Raw genomic sequence first — 19661 nt, 5'->3', positions numbered from 1 at the left:
TCTGCCTCCATCTCTGGTATTGCTGCTTCTCTGGATAAGGTCTCACATTCCACTTGTCCTCTTCTCCCTTGATGGTTCTAGGGTTCTTTGTTTCTGAACTGTAAGATTAACTACTCCCCTGTTTTTGTTACAAAACTTCTCCCTTTCCAATTTTGACAGTCGCAATTAGTCATGATGACAGTTACTCACTATTGAGTCATAAGAATCTTATCCCCTGTTTTGTTTTGTTTTTGTGTGTGTATATTTGTTCCATGAGTTTGAGACTTTGGGACAAAGTGTATTGAAGTTTTTAGCATTTCCTTTTTATTCCTCTACAACCTGAACTGTTAGGGAGCCCTTGAGTTCCCCCAGAGCAGTATATCTCAGCTAGTATTGGAGGCTTCTGTTTCAGAAGAAGGCAGAACTGGAGTAACTTCTTAGATTTAATTGACTTGTTAACTTGAGGAGCTTGTAATCCTCTGCCAAGGCATCAAATCACATGTCAGATAAGGCGAAGCAGTGTCTAAGTTCTTCAGAGGGGGAATTCAGAACTCAGTATGTTTGGGTTTTTTTGGCTGCACAAGACCTTTTAGTTAATTAATTAATTAAATCTTTTTGGTTGGTTTTTTTTTTTTTTTTTAAATGTGACAGTTTACATGGGAGAACATTAGTTTTACATTCATCCTATTGTATATCGATTCATTGCCATAATTACAATCCCCTCCATGCGTTATCACCCAACCAAAGGGTATACACTACAAGCCTGTTGTCCCCCACTGTCCCGTCCCCAGCTGCTCCATCTCTCCACATCATTGTCTCTGCTTCCATCTCAGGCGCCACTGCTTTTCTGGGTAAGGTCCTGCTTTCTACTCTTTTCCCTTGATGGTCCTAGGGACTTCTGTTCCTAGACTGCAAAGTTAATCACTCCCCTCCTTGCTATAAAACATCTACCTTTACATTTCCAACCCTCACAATCAGTCCTGATAACAATTATTCACTATTGTATCACAAGAGACCTATCCGCATTTCATTTCATCAGCCCCGCCTAGACAGATTGGATACTACTCAGTGGAGATTCTACCTTCCTCCACACCCTCTGGATCTAGGTTCCCTCTTGAAAGCTTGTAAGCCAGTCACTTCTTGCCTTTGTATCCCCCCATATTGGGTAGCCAGTGTCCAAGTTGTACATCCCTGTCCTCTCCATGTGTGGAGGGGGTGGGAATGATCCTTGCTGTAAAGATTTGTTCCCTCTTTTGAGCTACTGCATCCATAGGTGTAGGTGAAGTTCATCAAATTGTATCAGATTACTCTTTTTGTCCTCTTCTTCTAGTTGAGCTCTGATCATCCAGTCATTGAAGCCAGGTCAAGTGGGTATTATCTGTAAGTGTGGGTGTTCTTGTGCATATGCCCTCTCTTCTTATCAGCTGGATGCTTCACTCTCCACTCTAGTCCTCTGTGGCTATGTCACTGACTCTGGGCCCAAGAGTCCCCAGGTCTTGCCACACGGCTGGCCAACCAGGTTTCCACCTGGGTTCACAGGAGTCTATTGAACATTGTAGGGCTTAGCTTGCAGCTTCATTGCTGTTTTTCGGAACTCATATGTGTTTGATTGTTGCTGTTAAGTTCTGTCGAGTCGGTTCTGACCCATAGTTACCCTGTGTAGGGTTTCCAAGGAGCAGCTGATGAGCTTGAACCGCTGACCTTGCAGTTCAAACGGCTTTGCAGTCTGGTGCATTAACCCACAGTGCCACGCCAGGATTCTTCAATTAGCAAGTGATACTCGTGATACCCTACATAAGCTTAGTGTTTACTGGTTATTCAGTGTTTTTAAATCCATGTCTTCTGATACCCACTTTTACCACATGAATTCAGCTTACTAAATGGCATTGAGTCTTGTAAAGCTGATCCACATAACAATGCACAGCTGATGGGTAGGACTATCAACTTCCTGCCCCTATTTTAGGGCCCCAAGCTCATGCTTTCCCCAGTGCATAACAGCTGTCTAGTGTCGTTTTAGACCTGGTCAGAGAGAAATTTAGACCCAGTGAATTCCTTCAATGGGATTTGTATAATTTAGGGTGGACACTTCTACCCAGAACAGAGCAGTGATTTTTAAACTTCAACTGTGCCACTTACTTAAAAGTAGATTTCATCAGTTCTAGAGCACAGCCTGAGATTCTGCATTCCTAATAAGCTTCTAGATAAGGCTGATGTTACTTTCCATGGATACCACTTGGAATAGTAAGGATCTGGTGGTGGTGGTGGTGGTGGTGGTGGTGGTGTGCCTTGGAGTCGGTTCTAACTCATAGCGACCCTGCATAGGGTTTCCAAGGCTGTGAATATTTACAGGAGCAGAACGCCTCATCTTTCTCCCTTAGAAGGGCTGGTAATTTCAAACTGCTGACCTTGAGGTTAGCAACCTGACTCGTAACCACTACCCTACTAGAGCTCTTTAGTTAGGATCTAGAGAACTTAAAAAATACTGATGCCAGGGCTCCATCTCTCAGAGATGCTGACATTTATTTAATAATTTTTTATTGCAATTTGAGGCAAGTTTACAGAGCTAGTTGGTTTTCATTTCAACAATTCATACACATTTTGTTTCATGACACTGATTAAGATCCTTACAATATACTGGTGTGCTTCCCACATCCTCCCTGTGTTTCCCATCACTGTTCGCCCTTCTCTCCCATTCTTTTCTGCCTTCTGAGCTTCGTTGTTGTTAGTGCTGTTGGGTCGGTTCTGACTCATAGCAACCCTGTATAGGGTTTTCAAGGAGTGGCTGGTAAGTTTGAGCTTCTGACCTTGTGGTTAGCAGTCCAATGCTTATATAACAGTCCATACCAAGACTCTATCTCTAGGGAAAGCCGCCCTTTTCATCTCATATTGTTTACCTTCCAAATCTATTATTTGGCTAAGAAGTGAGCCACAGGGTGAGTTCAGTTCCAGTCCATAGTCTTGGAGGCTTATCAGACCAGTAAGACTGGTCTTTTTTATGATCTTGAGTTTTGTTCCACATTTTTATTCCCACTCTATCTCTATCTAGGATTTCCCTTTCAGAGTAGTCAGCAGTGGTAGCTTGGTATCATCTGGTCCTTCTGGTCTTAAGGAGACTCTGACTTTTAGTTGGTCTGGGATGAGATAAATTTTTAAAGTTTTTCAGGTTTTTCTAATATGCATCAAGGTTGAAATCCATTATCCTAGATATATGGAGTCCTAGTGTGGCGCTATAGGATAAGTACTGAACTGCAAGGTCAGTGGTTCAAACTCACCAGTTGTTCCTCAGAAACCCCTGACAGGGTCTTTATGAGTGGGAACCAGCTCATCAGCTCAACAGCAACAACAATCGTAGACATATGGATAGGCTGTGGGAGTGGATGACGTTCTCAACCTAGGTAAGAGGTGTAGAAGGGTATATCAAGAACTGCCTAAGTGTGTGAGGCTTTTTTATAGCCATATTTTCAATGGATACAGCAAAGTTTAAGTTGTAAACCTATATATGAATGGATGGCTTTATATTTATATAGATCAAAGGTGGTGGTTGTTGTTATGTGCTGTGGAGTCGGTTCCAACTCATAGCGTACAGGGTTTCCGAGGCTGTAAATCTTTATGGGAGCAGAAAGCCTCATCTTTCTCCCGTGGAACAGCTGGTAGTTTCAAACTGCTGACCTTGCGGTTCGCAGCCCGATTCGTAACCAATACGCTACCAGAGCTCCTTTAGATCAAAGGTTGGTTGGTTCTTAATATTCATTTGGTAAGAAATTATTGAGTGCCACACAGTAAAACTAGACAAGTGATATGTGCAAACACAGGAGGTGGCAGCTACCTAAATGACCATAACTCAACATGAAAAATGCTATAGTAGGGCATTAGACACGTACAGATTTATATTATGTGTGAAATAAACTAATAAGCAGCCATCTTTGAAGATGTGTGAGTGAGAAGGTTCATTTTGAGTAAGTGAGTAATGTTTCTTTCCCTTGCCTTAGTGCCATTGTAGAGATACTTACAATGTGCTTTGGAAAGTAAGGGAGAAAAAGAATAGTTCTCCCTTGTGAGGATCTGAGAGAGGTTTGGAAGAAATATTTCAACTGGACCTTGAAGGTAGGTGGTGGTTGTTGAGTGCTATCAAATCAGTTCTAACTCATAGCAACCCTGTATAGGGTTTCCGTGGAGTGGCTGGTGGGTTTGAACCACCAGCCTTGTGGTTAGCAGTCCAGTTATACCATTTGTGAAAAATAATAAATAAAAGAAGACATCACTAGTGTCATCATCAAAGTCAGAGTAACACTATATCTTTTTAGGAATACTTCCCAACTTTTCTTTCTAAGCTTCCAGGGAAAGGCAGTGCCTCTCCCTCAGGGGAGGTGACCTTTGAGTTTTTTGCTGAGGCTGTATGACCCTTGGACTCGCCTTATTGGAGTCCTGGTGTGGCACTGAAGGATAAGTGCCATTCAAAGGCCACCTCCCCTGAGATAGAGGAACTGCATCTCCCTGGAAGCTTAGAAAGAAATGTTGGGAAGTATTCCTAGAAAGACATAGTATTACTCTGACTTAGATGATGACACTAGTGATGTCTTTTTTTTTTTTTTTTTAATGTTTTATTATGAATTATGTTATAGTTTACATGGGAGGACATCAGCTTCGCATTGATCCTGTCGTATATTGTTTCCTTGCCATGTTTCCAATCCCTTCCATGCATCTTCGATCAACCAAAGGGTATATATACCCCGCAAGCCTGCCACCTTGTCGTCCACACACAGCCCCTCTTTCTTTCCAGGTCCTAAGTCTTCAGCTGCTCCATCTCCCCATGTCCTCGTCTGCCTCCATCCCTGGCATCACTGCTTCTCTGGGTAGGGTTCCATTCTCTGCTCTTCTCCTTTGATGGTCCCAGGGACCTCCGTTCCTAGACTGTAAAGTTAATCACTCCCCGCCCTTGGCCCCAAAATGTCCACCTTTACATTTCCAGCCCTTACAATCAGTCCTGATAACAATTATTCGCTGTTCTATCTCAAGGAACTTAATCTGCATCTCCCTTTATCACCTCTGACTAGGCAGAATGGATACTACTCAGTGGAGATTCTATCTTGCTCCACACCCTCTGAATCTAGGTTTCTTCTTGAAAGCTTGTAAGCCAGTCACTTCTTTCCTCTGTAGTCCCCCCCTCCCCATTCTGGGTAGCCAATGTCCAAGTTGCCCATCGCCGACCTCTCCATGTGCGGTAGAGGTGGGAATGATCCTCGTTGCAAAGATTTGTTCACTCTTTTGAGCTACTGCTTCCATAGGTGTGTGTCAAGTTCATCAAATTGTGTCAGATTATTCTTTTTTCCCTCTTCTTCTTCTGTTTGAGCTCTGATCATCCAGCCATTAAAGCCAGGTCAAGTGGGTATTATCTGCAAATGTGGGTGTTCTTATACAGTGCCCTCTCTTCTTATCAGCTGGACGCTTCACTCTCCACTCTAGTCCTCTGTGGCTATGTCACTGACTCTGGGTCCAAGAGTCCCCTGGACTTGGCACACTGCTGGCCAACCAGGTCTCCATCTGGGTTCACAGGAGTCTATTGAGCGTTGTAGGCTTAGTTTGTAGCTTCATTGCTATTTTTCCCTCACTTCCCCTTGGTTATGAAAGTGGTCACCAATCAGAGCATGCATTCCAATTGAGTCTTAGTCTTAGAAGGGGGCTTGCCTTGAGGGGGACCCGACCACATGCCTTGATGTCTCCTGGGTGAGTCACTTGTTCGTTCTTGTAGTAATCAGTCAGCCTGCCTATATTTTTTTGTGTTATTCTTGTCAGTCTTTCTTTCAGGACGTATCCTCTGTTCTTCTGGCCACTTCAGGCTGGTCTGCTTGTCCTTTCAAGTGGACCTTTCCCCTCAGAAGATTCTGGATGCTGTTCAGGGCTCCATCTATGCTCTTGTGCATAGATGCAGGGGCTCTGCAGGAAGCCTCCTTCACTGGGCACATTGTCTTCCCCTTTTAGTTATTTGCAGAAGATGGACTTACAAGCTTTCTATGGTGGTATTTCTGGCTATTCCTTTCTGTCTCCCTCCAGTGTCTTATTTTATAGCAGTGTGCCAGGGAAACCAAGATTCAACAGACAGCCAAGTATCTTAACATTATTTTCCCTCATTTCCCCATTCAAACCATGTTTCAATCTCTGTATCCCAGAGCCTTGTTGTTCCCAAGGTTTTGCATACCTCACCATTTGCCTCTGTCCCACTTCAGTTTCACATTCATCCTATCATGTTTCATTTCATTGCAGTGATTAAAATCCCCTCCATGCCTCATCAAATAACCAAAGAATACACCCCACAGGCCCGCACCCCCCACCCCCCCAACCCCCTGGCTGTCAGCAAACAGCTCCTCTCCCTCCCTGAGTCCTGTGTCTCCAGCCAGTCCATCTGTCCATGCCATCATAGTCCAACCATTTTAGGTCTGGGCAGTTTCCTGCCCACCCCCAAGGTATTCTAGTTAGTTATATGTTGGATCCGGGCCAACATGTTTTCTGTGTTGATGCTTCTGGCTGTTCCCCGCTCCCTCAAGTGTCTTTTTCACAGTGGTAGGCAATGGAGACTAAGATTTAAAAGACGGCCAAGCATCCTAGCATTTCTTTTTCCCCTTCCCCTTCTTTTCTTGTGTATTGCCAACACCAACCACCCCTCCCCCCCCAGGCTCTCCTGTGTCTATTCCCTACCCTGTGCCCTTTCTTCCCCTCCCTCCCCACCTCTCTTCCCATACATACTGGTGATAGCACTTAGGTTTTTAGATTTATTTCCCCCTCCCTTTTGGGTGGGTTCTTTTTCTTACTCTTTTACAATGATGGCCTTATGCAGTATTTCTCCTTTTGTGACTGACTAATTTCACTCAGCATAATGTCCTCAAGGTTCATCCATGTTATACAATGGCTTGCAGCTTCCTTGTTGTTGTTCAAGGTAGCGTAGTACTCCATTATGTGTATGTACCACAGTTTGTTTATCCATTCTTCAGTTGATGGGCACTTAGGCTGTCTCCATCTTTTTTCTATTGTAAATAGTGCTCCTGTGAACATTGGTATGTATATATCTACTCATGTTATGACTTGTATTTCTTGTGGGTAGATACCCAGTAGAGGAATTGCTGGGTTGTGACCACAGTATTTCTATTTCCAACCTTCTGAGGAAGTGCTATACTGCTTTCCAGGGTGGTTGGACCATTTTGCATTCCCACCAACAGTGTAGGAGGGTCCTAGTCTTTCCGCATCCTCGCCAGCATTTATTGTCCTTTGCCTTTTTGATGTTTGCTGTTATTGCTGGTGTGAGATAATATCTCATTGTTGCCTTGATCTGCATCTCTCTGGTGGCTAGTGATCATGAACATTTCTTCATATGTTTGTTGGCTGCCCAGATCTCCTCCTTGGTGAAGTGTCTGTTCATGTCTTGTGCCCATTTTTTAATTGGGTGTGATGTCTTCTTTTATTTATTTTTCACAAATGGTATAAAAACAACATAATCCTCAGGAGGTAAAAATAGAAGATATAAATACACAAAAAGTCCAGCTTTCAGATACTTCAAGTAAAACCCATTTTGCCTCTTAAATCTTTCTAACAGTAACTTTTAAAAAAAGGAATCCTGCTGTACACTGCTCTATACCCTGCTTTTTCTACTTAAAACTAAAGCTTGGGCGTAACCAATGAGAAATTATACATGATCATTTTTAACGATTTATAAATGGATAAAATGGGTATACCATAATTTACTCATTCTCCCAATATTGCACATTTTACTGTTATAAGTAGTAAATGATTTCTCTATTTTAAATAATACTATGCTGAACATTTTCTTTTGTAGATTTTTGACATACTTGCTATATTTTTCTTAATGTGCAGGGTCAAACCATGTACACTTTTAGGAAACTTTTGGTAACGGTGTATGTCCAAATGCTCCCCCTACCCCCAGGAAGTGTTGCTCCAGTTTACAGTCCCTCCAGCCATACACAGACAGTGACCCTGCATCACCCAAACTGACAGTGCCATCTTGGTATAAGCATTCGTTCTCAGCTGCCATCTTCAATATTGCCAATTATGTTCAAGATTCGAGTTTATTGTGGAAGTTCCCTTGGCTGTTTTTCAGCTCTTCATTTTCATCTCAGATAAACAAATGTGTGATTTGTTGATAGTATCTGTGATTATCTTTGACGGAAGATTGCTGCTTGCCTAGTTTTTCAGAAATTCAAAACAATTTATGAATGGTGGTTTATTCTACTAATACAGGATTTATCGTCTTGTATTATGGTTAGTTGGGATTTAGGTACAAAGAAAGCAGGATATAGTTCTCCCAAGTGAAGTAGACTGACAAATGAGGGCTAGCAAAGGGCTCCAGAACAGGAAGGCTAGAGTCTTCAGAAGACCATGATCAAGTGGAGGAAAGCTGTTGGAGAGGAAGTCAGATGCTATAAGCAGCCCACAGCTGGTAGCCTTTCTGTCTCTACTTAAGAAAAAATAAAAATCTATTTGTTGTTGTTGTATTCAAGGCAGACTCGTAATAATAAACTCTTCCCTTTGTACAAACGTAGACTGTCTCTTAAGGGATTTCCAAGGGACTGATGATAGCAGTCATCTAAGGGCGCTGAAGTGGGAGGAAATGTCTTTTTCGGGGCATAGCCTTTTGTACTGCGTGAATTACTTACTGCATATACTCTCACTTTTTCAATTTTTTAAAGCTAATTTTTTTTTTAAAAGGCTTACTCGAAAACAACTCAAAAGATAGCTGGCAACCTTAGGAGACAGTGATTTGATGTTAATGAGGGAGGAACAACTGAGAAGAAGGGAGGGGAGGGGGTGAGAACAGTTGCACAACTCAGAATGTAATCACTGTCACTACATAGAAAAACTGCTGACTTTTGGTGTATGTTTTGCTATGTGTATTCGAATAAACAGCAAAACAAATACAGTTTAAAGAAAAAAATTGAATTGATTTATACAAGGGAGCTTCAAAGAGTTCCTGGGGGAAATGGGATTAAAAGTAAGAGAACTAACTAAAAAATGGGTAGACCTTTTTTTTAAGTTTTTATTGTGAATTATGTGATAGTTTACATGAGAGAACATTAGCTTTATATTCATTCTATTGTATTTCAATTCATTTCAATGATTACAATTCCCTCCATGCATCATCAAACAAGCCTGTCTCCTGAGTCCAGAGTCCCCAGTTGCTCCATCTCTCCATGTCATCATCTCTGCATCCATCTCTGGCATCACTGCTTCTCTGGGTAGGGTCCTGCACTCCACTCTTTTCACTTGATGGTCCTAGGGACCTCCGCTCCTAGATTTCAAAATTAGCCACTCCCCTCATTTTGTTACAAAACATCTACCTTCCTGATAGCAGTTATTCACTATTGAACCACAAGAGTCTTATCCCCATCTTCTTTCATCCCGACAGATTGGAGACCACTCAGTGGAGATTCTACCCTCTGGAACTAGGCTCCCTCTTGAAAGCTTGCCTTTGTAGCCCTTTCCCCCACCCATTTTGGGTAGCCAATGTCTAAGTTGCTCATCCCTGTCAACAAAAATGGGTAGATCATTTGTGCTTACAAAGCAGAAGATATAATGTCAGGGAGGAAACAAATCTTAAGTCAACCAAAAAGAAAAAAAAAGCCTTACCTTTGCTTGTGTTAACATTAGGAGAAGCTGGGCGAAGAGTACATAGAGACTGTACTATCTTTGCAATTCTTCTGTCAAAATTTTAAAGTTAAAAAAAAAAAAGGGAAGAAAGACCATAGACTCTTCCTGTATGGAATCCTGCCCCCCGAAGCAGTTTTCTACCTTTTAACCTTAAAGATCACCCTGCTCTCACTCATAATTTTGCTGAACTCCTGGCTACCTAATTCAGTACAGCGGTCTTAGCCAGCTTTCACTGTTTTTATTGGAGTCAGACTGTTATTTCATATTTTATAATGAACATCAACTGGCAAATGCTTTCAAGTTCACAACAAATCGGTGAGGAGAGGGGTTAAAAAACCACCCTATTACTATATTGCTTTTAAGACTGACCAAGCTATCCATCTTGGTCAGTCTTAAAAGCAATATGTTCACAACTCTGAACTTTTTTTTTTTTTATGTGATAGTTTACATGGGAGAACATTAGTTTTACATTTATCCTATTGGATGTTGTTTCGTTGCCATGGTTACAATCCCTTCCACACATCACCAGTCAACCAAAGGGTACATCTTATAAGCCTGCTCTTCCTTCCCCAGCCCCTCTCCCTCCCTGGGTCCTGAGTCCCCAGCTGTTCCATCTCTCCACATCATCATCTCTGCCTCCATCTCGGGGATCGCTGCCTCTCTGGGTAGGGTTCCACTCTCCACTCTTCTCCCTTCATGGTTCCAGGGACCTCCACTCCTAGCCTGCAAAGTTAATCACTCCCCTCCTTGCCACAAAATGTCTACTTTTACATTTACAACCTTCACAAGCAGTCCTGGTAACAATTATTCACCCTTGTATCACAAGAGACCTATCTGCATTTCCTTTAATCAGTCTCGCCTAGACAGATTGGATACTAAGTGGAGATTTCTACCTTCCTGCACGCCCTTTAGATCTAGGTTCCCTCTTGAAAGCTTGTAAGCCAGTCACTTCTTGCCTTTGTAGCCCCTCCATTTTGGATAGCCAATGTCCAAGTTGCCCATCCCTGTCTACTCTGTGTGTGGAGGGGGTAGGAATGATCCTTGCTGTAAAGATTTGTTCCCTCTTTTGAGTTGCTGCATCCATAGGTGTAGGTCAGGTTCATCAGATTTTATCAGATTACTCTTTTTTTCTCTTCTTTCTTATTCTAGTTGCACTATGATCACCCAGTCATTGAGGCTAGGTCAAATGGGTATTATCTGCAAGTGTGGGTGCTCTTGTGGATATGCCCTCTCTTCTTATCCACTGGACACTTCACCCTCCACTCCAGTCCTCCATGGCTATGTCACTGACTCTGGGCCCAAGAGTCCCCAGGTCTTGCCACACTGCTGGCCAACGAGGTTTCCACCTGGGTTCACAGGAGCCTGTTGAATGTTGTAGGGTTTAGCTCGCAGCCTCTTAGCTGTTTTTCCCTCACTTCCCCTTGTCGGTGGCAAACGTGGTCACCCATCAGAGTGTGTATTCCCATTGCACAACTCTAAACTTTTAAAGCCGTTTTTCTTAATTTGTGGTCCACATAAAAATGCAGATAAGTCTATGTTTTTGGCAAGCTCCGTTGATGATTCTGATGCCCTAATAAAACTAAATTTCAGAAAGAATCATCAGAGAGAAAGTGTGTGTGTTATTTAGCTCGGTGGGTAGAGGGGCTACAGAGTCAAGGTGACCAGCCTTTAGTCTATGGCCTTCAAGAGGGAGGAAATGAGGGTCTGAAATAAAGCAGGAGTAAGAGGTATGGACAGAAGAGGCAGATGCAGAAACTCATTTTAGATGGTGGTTCAGGTGTGTGGACAGCAACAGTCCTTGTTGTTGAGACCAGGAACTGGAAGGGCAGTGAGGTAGGCAGCTTTTCTAATTCCTTGAGAAGGAAAGAGATGTTTTGGCTAGCATTAGTGGGATGAATTTTTTGAGGCCAGAAATTAATCTTTCTGGCCTTTGATTTTCCAGATGTGGTGCTGTAGGATAAACACTGGACCACAAGTTTGGTTTGACCTGCAGGGTTGATGGATCAAGCTCCTCAGAAACCCTGTGCAGGGTCGCTGTGAGTTGGAATTAACTCCATGGCACACCACCACCACCCATAGTTTATGAGGTGTCTTTAAAAAGTTTCTGGAAAAATTCTTTTACCTCTTAATTCCATTTTTCCACCAAGTTTTTGCAGCCCCCTTGTATATTCAGTTGGTGGTAGCAGATAATACACAAATAAACAAATGCACATTATATATGTCAAGTAGCTAAGTCCATGAAGAGAAATAAAATGGAATAAAGGGGTGGAGAAAGAAATGGGTCTTGGGAGCCCTGAGAATGTAATTTTAATAAGATGGTCCGTGAAGGATTCTTTGAGATGTTTGAGAAAGACCTGAATGAAATAAGGACTGAGATGAGCTATGAAGTTATCTATAGGGAAGGCATTCTGGAAGAGGGCACAGTGAAAGCAAAGACCCTGAGGGGTGGGATAGGTCTGGCTATGATCAAATGACAGCAAGGTGGCCATTGTGGCTGAAGCACGTGAGCAGGGAGGTAGAGAATAGGCAGCAATGAAGCCAATAGTTTTGGGAGAAGGTTTCCGCAGGAAAATATACTGGTAAAGTAGCTTTCTGGCAAAGGCATGCTGTTGCTTTAAGGAGAAATGAGAATTGATGAAGCATTTTGGTACTTTATTTCTTCTACTACAAATACTGTTAACTGAAAGGTGAGAGGTTTGAATCCATCCAGAGGTGCATTGGAAGAAAGGTCTGACAATCTGCTTCTGAAAAACCAACCATTAAAAACCCTGTGGAGCGCAGTTCTACTCTGACACATGTGGGATAGTCACACCCACTGGTGGTGGTGGATATTGAAGAGAGGAGCTACAGCCTGAAGTGGTTGGAAGCACACTGATCCAGAAGTGGGAAGATGTGGCTCCTGTATTACAGTCTTTGCCCTCGTGTTAATTACTTGACTCATGTGGCTCATTTCTGAAATGCAGCATGGGTGCCCTATAGCCCTCTTGGGGTGTTTGTGAGGCAGCACCTACAAGTGTCCCAGGTTTCTCAGAGGGAGGATGACTCTGGGTCAGATAAAGCAGATGTGAAGGTGATGCCCCAGGGTGATGGTCACCTCTTTCCCCCATTCCAACTCAGCCTCTCTTCTTTCCAGCAGGATTGGTTATCATGGTCCATGCTGCTTTTCTCTCTCATATGTGAATTGAGAGCCTTCTATGTCCCTGGGGTTGCTCCGATCAACTTCCACCAGAACGACCCTGTAGAAATCAAGGTAAGTGAATTCTTAAACTCTTGGAGCCCCCTGTGTCAGGCATTCCACCTGGAGAACCACATGTTGGTGTACATCCTGTGGTTGCAGAGAAATCAAGCCCAGTGGCAGTGCACAGGCGGGAACTAAAGTGCCCGCAGGAGCTGAGCAGGCCCAGGAACTTCTGACCCTCCATCTCTCTCTGTACCTGTGGTTCTCTGCAGCTGTGAGTGTATCCTTTCTCTTTGTGTCTCTCTCTACTGTCTCCTTTTCTGATTCTTTCTGTGCCACCATCTCTGTGTGCATGTGTCTCTCTCTCAGGCTGCCTCCTCCTCTAGGTATCTCATCTTCCCTCTTTCATCTGCCCATCCTTCTCTGTCTTACCAGCTTTCTCTAACTCATACTCAGGCAATTAGGGCCTTCCTTTCTGCGTTTTTGATGTTAGCTTTCTCCATCGCCACCTGAGTTCTCCAGGTCATTATTTGCAAATCATGTGCTACAAACCGAGTGGTGGTATATAAATGTTTTTAAGTGACTCATAAATATGTTACATTTTAATGATTCTTTTCTTTTAATGTGTACAAGTAAACATAGCTAGTGCATCAGCTCATAATTTTCCATTTTTTTAAGAGATGTAATGTTTGCTTGAGTCAGTTTGAATTGCAAGGTTGGTGGTTCAAACTCACCAACCGATCCTTGAAAACCCTATACAGGGTCGCTATGGGTTGGAACTGACTCGACAGCCCTTAACAGTGTTTGTTTATTAACTAAATACATTAAAGTAAAAATTTAGTCAGATACAAGGAAATAGTAGGATAAGTGGTAAGTAGACAGGGCGGGGCAAGTTGGGGTCCAACTGGCTCACGTCACCTTTCAAGCTAGATGCTCTGCCTTGGGCCCTCAGCCATGGCAAGGATGCAGGGTTTCAAGTGGAATCTTCTGGTTGAGCAGGGGCATTGGGTAGGCTGACACCTCGATTAATGTCTCTACAACTGTAGATTCTTGGTGGCATTCTCAGAACCCAGTTGGGGGAGTGTCATCTTGAGTGTTCACAGGGAAAAGACTCTGACGTAGCAATATTTGTGCAGGAGATTTATGGAGGAAACTCTAAAGTCAGCATTTGTAAGGGAAGTGGGATTGGGTGGAGGGAAAAGTTGAACAGTAAGGGTCCATAGGAGGCTCTGGAGCTGGAATGGCCCTTCAGAGTTATTTCAAATTGAGGCAATTTGAAATCGGCTACAGGCCATTCCCAGTGAGAGAGTGGAACTTTGTACAAGAGCATCAACTGTCCTTTTCCTGAGCTGAAGGGACTCCTGTACCATCAGTATTACTACTGTTAATGCTCTGGTTAATTTTTCCCTCTCTTTGTTTCTGTGAAGTGTTTGTAGTGTAGGATACGTGGCCTTCTCATGCCTCCAGAAATCCCCAATTTCTTGACTGCCACATAAACAAAATGTGGTTGAAATTTTTAAGAAGCCCTTCAGATCTTTAGTGAGTCTATCATAACATATTGTTGTTGTTAAGTGCCGTGGAGTTGGTCTTGACAAATAGCCAACCTATCTGGGGTTTCCAAGGAGCAGCTGTGGGTTTGAACCACCAACCTTATGGTTCGCAATCCAGTGCTAGTCCTTTTTTTGTTGTTACGTGCTGTTGAGTTGATCCTGACTCATAGCGACCCTGTATTATACGGTTTGATGATTTATGGTTGGTGTTGGTGGTTCAGAGTAGCATTCTCACCCTCCGTGGGAGACCCAGATGTAATTCCTGTCTAGTGTGCCTCATGTGCAGGCAACACCTGGTTGTCAGTGGGAGTTTCATACTGTTGTGTTGATGAATAGGTTTCCACAGATCTTTCAGACTATGACAGACTAGAAAGAAAAGCTTGGTGATCCACTTCTGAAAATCAGCCAGTGAAAACACCAGGTTTTCAACATTCTGACCTGCATCTGATCTCGCAGAAGGCACAGGACACGACAGTCTTTCTTGAGGTTGCCATGAGTCGGGGTCAACTCACAGCAGCTAAAAACAACAACAAAGATCATTTTATTTACATTCCAATTAAAATGTCAGTTTTTCAACATTTTGATTGGTTCTATTTTATCCACGGTATTGGGGCTGTCTCTGAGTTCCTCCCGTATCTTGTCCAACTTTAACCCAGATATTTGAGTTGACTGTAGTCTAAATCATGAATGTTAAATCGATAAGATTTTATTGCATTCTTTTACCTAGCGATTCACCATAGCACCAGGTTAACAAAGTCAACCAAGTTTCTTTACTATACAACTTCTTAGAGTCCTTTAGTATGCTTGGGTATGTTGAAGGGATTGCTGGTTAAATATAACATTTGTTCAGAAAGCATCTGTCACTGTTTCCAGAGCTATATTCTCTGTGTTTGCATCATTTCCTAATCATTTCCCTTCATGGTCTTCCTAAGCCTTGTTTTTAATGGCTGCATAATAATTTTATTGAATGACTAGACTGTATCATATTCTTTTGATTGATTTACTATAGTAGGGGCTTTGGATTGTTTTTAGTTTTTTTCTCTTGATTCTCATTGAGCAAACATTTAATGAGCCACCTACTCTGTGCCTACCTCTGTAGGTACGGGGATTACAGAAGTGACCAAGATGCTCATGGCCCTTGCTGTCATAGAATTTAGATCTTAAATTTGAATGTGAGAGACTGATTTGAAAAAAAACAACAGGTAAATAAAACAGTTACCTTGTCACACATGCTATGAAGGAAGCTAAGTGCTGAAATAGAGAATGGTAGGATAGCGCTTCAGATGAGATGGACAGCAAAGGCCTCCTAGGTGAAGGGCTTCAAGCTGAGACCTAAATTGGACAAGGAGTAGGACAGAAAGGGCAGAAGGTTCAAAGCCCGTGGCAGGAGAGAACTTAATGTGTTCAAGTAACTGAGGAGAGACCACTATGGGTATAAATAAGGAGCAAACCTCTTTTTACCTTTAGTGGTTCCCTCATTTGTAGTTTTTTCTTTAGAAAAGATTCGCAGGAGTGGAGTTACTGGGTCAAAGGATATCAGCAACTCAGTATATATTGAATTTGTTTGTGGGTTTAAATCTGTAATATGAGGGGGCTTCCAGAAGTTCATGAAAAAATTCCATTATCTTTTCATTCCATTTTTTCACAAATTTTTTGAAGCCTCTTGTATAGCCTAAAACTAATGAGCTATAAAATAATTGAGAATTGTGCTCAGTATGCTGTAGTCTGGTGTCTCCTGCAATTAGTTAATTAGATTAGACTGTCAAGTGTACTAAGGATGCACGAGTACCAGGGGGTGCTTACTGTAACAGTCATCTTGGTGCAAGAGATTGCTGCTGGATTCAGAAATAACGGTCTCTTTTCTCTCCAGGCTGTGAAGCTCACCAGTTCTCGAACCCAGCTACCTTATGAGTACTACTCACTGCCCTTCTGCCAGCCCAGCAAAATAACCTACAAGGCAGAGAATCTGGGTAAGTCCTTCTGTAATACTGCTGTCGGTCTGTCTGTACTCTTTTCATGATAATAATGGCAGTTAGCCCTTCAGTAGCACTGACTGTGTGCTAGGCACTGTTCTGCTTCATTTCTATATATATGAGGGATTTTTAAAGTTTGTGGAAAAATTCCGTTATCTTTCAGTTCTATTTTTTCATGATCTTTTTGAAGTCCACTTGCATTCATTCAGTTAATCCTTTGATAACCATCCTGGGGAGGTCGTTACTGTTTTTATCCCCTTTTTATCAGTCCTGGCTTCAGAGATGGAACCCTTGGCTAGTACTCAGCATTGGCTCTCCCTTCATTTCTAAGTTAACTCTGTCTTCTGACTTTTGTCATCTAGTGTGTTTTTAAGGAGCCCTGGTGGTACAGTGGTTAAACACTTGGCTGTTAACAGAAAAGTCAGTGGTTAAAACCCACCAATGACTCTACGGGAGTAAAGACGTGACAGTCTGTTCCCATAAAGATTACAGCCTAGGAAACCCTATGGGGCAGTTCTGTGAGTCAGAATTAACCTGATGGCAATGGACTGTATATTAGTCATATACAACAGCAATAACTGTGTGCTTTTAACTGAAAAAGTGATTACCTTTGGCCTTAAGCAAGCAGAGAAACCACCATAGTTGGTATTAAATTGTACAGGTCTCATTTCAGATAATGTGTGAAGCCCCCAGCACAGTGCCTGGCTCTTTCATAAATAGAGCCATTTGATACTAATTTCAATAATTCTCCAGTTGGTAAAATTTCTTTTAACGGAAAAGACACTTGGAGGTATCTATTCGTGGTGGTGGTGGTGGTGTGCCGTGGAGTTGGTTCTGACTCATAGTGACCCTGCATAGGGTTTCCAAAGCTGTAAATCTTTATGGGAACAGAAAGCCTCATCTTTCTCCCGCGGAACCACTGGTAGTTTCAAACTGCTGACCATGAGGTTGGCAGCCCGACTCGTAACCACTGCACTACCAGAGATCCTTCATCTATTCATGTCGGTGTTGTTAGGTGCCATCGAGTTGGTACCGACTGATAGTGACTGTATGCACAGCAAAACGAAACACTGCCCTATCCTGGGCCAACCTCATTATCATTGCCACACTTGAGCCCATTGATGCCACTCCGCCAATCCATCTTGTTGGGGGTCTTCCTCTTTTTCTCTGACCCTCCACCCTACCAACCAAACATGATGTCCTTGTCCAGCAACTGTTCCCCCCCTGACAATATGTCCAAAGTATGATGAGAGACGAAGCTTGGCCAATCTGGCCTCCAAGGAGCACTCTGGCTGCACTTCTTCCAACACAGATCTGTTCAGTTCCTGCCTCACAGAAATGAGACTTTAATGGGAGCGGCTGTGTGAAAAAGTTGTCCTGCCATGTTCCATCCATATCCATCTGTGGGGCTCCCTGTATGGTCTAGGGACTCTTTAAGAGGAAAGTTATGTCTTACAGTCCTCTCTTTTCTCAGCTTCATTCCCAGTCCCTCAGACATAGCAGGCATTCAGGAAATGTTAAATGTCCTGTGCTGGAATGAAGCAAAAATCTCCTTTATTGAAAGCCCATGGATTGCCAATCTTATGTTCTACTGCTCCATCATCGTCATCCTCACCATCAGCTCCTGTAGGGCTCTTCCTGTAAGCCAGACCCGTTCTGAGTACTACTCCCACCTCCACCCTACCCCCAATAGATTATAGCCAAGGAGGGTGAGGCAGAGGGTGCAAAGTAAGTGGCTCAGGTCACTCTCCTCGTGAGTGTTCCCGCTTCTGGGCCTTTAAGAAGCACACTGCTTCCTATTGTGGCATTGCAAGCCCCATACACACCTGCCCCCATTTCATAGTAGAGGGAACAGCAGCTTCAGGGCTGGACACACTTGCTCAGGGTCACATGGTACATAGGTGAAGAAACAGATTTTAACCCAGGTTTTTCCTGTAAAGCCAGAATTCTTTCTGTTATCTCAGGCTGCCCAGAAGTTCGTGTGGGCTGCATGTGGGCTGTGCACATGATGATCACATTGAGGGGTGTGTATTGGAGCAGCTGGGGAGATGATGTACTGGAGTACAGCATCAAACTCTCATGGAAGGTCTCCATTCATAGCTCAGTGATCATGCAGTGTGGTGGCTATCTGCTCCCAGCTTGAAACTAGTGTGTCCTCTTACTTGGTTTCAGTTTAATTCTCAAATATCAAGAAGTGATGCCTGCCTGTCCTGGTCTGCAGCTCTGTTCTCTATCTGTGTGTTCTTCCCTCCCAAGCAAGCTCCTTGCTGACCTGAACAGAGGTAGGCAGTGGGGCCTGGTGTAGAAGAAAGAGCCCAGGTGTGGTTAGCACGTGTTCACCACCCCTTCGTCCAGTCCTTCTTTGGCCCTCGGCTTCGTCTCCTGTAAAATGGCAGAGACTGACCTGTATCAGTGCAGCAGTGGGTCATACAGATGTTTTATTGATGTTTGTACTGTCCTCTGGCCAGTCCATCCCTAGGCTTTGCAGGCTTGCCAGCATTACAAAGCTTTTCAAAGAGCCTAAGGGAGGGAAAGGCTTCATCCAGGCCCTGCTTTAGCCTCTCCCTCTTCTAGATGATTTCATCCACCTTCTAGGCATCATTTGCCAGGACTGCCACTTTGCACAGTTGATTGGTACCCTTGTGACTTACCATCTATCGATCAAAAACTGACATTCCTCTCTAGCCTTGATCTCTCCTTTTTTATATCCAAGCTAAAAGTGCACCGTTTTTCCTGTTTTCTCACCTAGAATCTGATAGTAGAAGTCGCCGAATCTTCCTGACTCTACTTGTATTTCACTCCTGACTCTACTTGTAGAGACTTCACCTCCTCAGTAGCTCCTAAATATGAATACTTGTGTCCACCCTCACCCAAACCCCCAGCCAGGTCTTTGCAGCTACTGTATTTTCTTCACAAAACTGCCTGAGTGATTTTTCTGTAACCAGTCAGGTAATGTCTTCATCTGCCCTTGTCGGAGCCCCTGTGAGGCATCTCTCTAGCATATCTCTTCCACTCCCCTTAGGTCTCTCTCTCCCTTGATCTCTGCATTGTCCCCACCCAGACCTTCTCCCACCTCTAAGGAACCTGTGTACACACTGTTCCTTCTTTCTAGAATAAAGTAGCCTTCCCTGTTGTCTCATTAATAATGCCTCTCCCTTTAGAACTCACATCAGCCACCACTTTCTCAGGGAAACTTTCTGAACCCTATTCCCCCATGTTTAAAGCAATTTCTCTTGTAGGTGATACATTCTCATTAATTCAGTTACTTAATCAGTCTGTCTTTCCACTAAACCATAGCTCCATCATTAGGATTATTCACAGTCAAAT

General features: G+C 43.2%; 1 protein-coding gene across 2 annotated transcripts in view; it reads left to right on the top strand.

The window, feature by feature from the left end:
• TM9SF4 (transmembrane 9 superfamily protein member 4) overlaps positions 1-19661 on the top strand; it is a 58780-nt gene that overhangs the window by 14490 nt on the left and 24629 nt on the right. The window contains exons 2-3 of one of the 2 annotated variants that reach the window (XM_006860702.1): positions 12770-12883; positions 16232-16331. Coding sequence is in view for 1 of the 2 variants with exons in the window: in XM_006860701.1 (XP_006860763.1) it covers positions 12788-12883; positions 16232-16331 (196 nt within the window). In the remaining variant the exon portion in view is untranslated. Of the gene's footprint in view, positions 1-12769; positions 12884-16231; positions 16332-19661 lie in introns of those variants that run through there. The other variant, XM_006860701.1, reaches the window with a different exon arrangement.

This window comes from Chrysochloris asiatica, unplaced genomic scaffold, assembly GCF_000296735.1.
Source record: "Chrysochloris asiatica unplaced genomic scaffold, ChrAsi1.0 scaffold00039, whole genome shotgun sequence".
NCBI classification, from domain to species: Eukaryota; Metazoa; Chordata; class Mammalia; order Afrosoricida; family Chrysochloridae; genus Chrysochloris; species Chrysochloris asiatica.
This window is presented reverse-complemented; position numbering and strand designations above follow the sequence as displayed.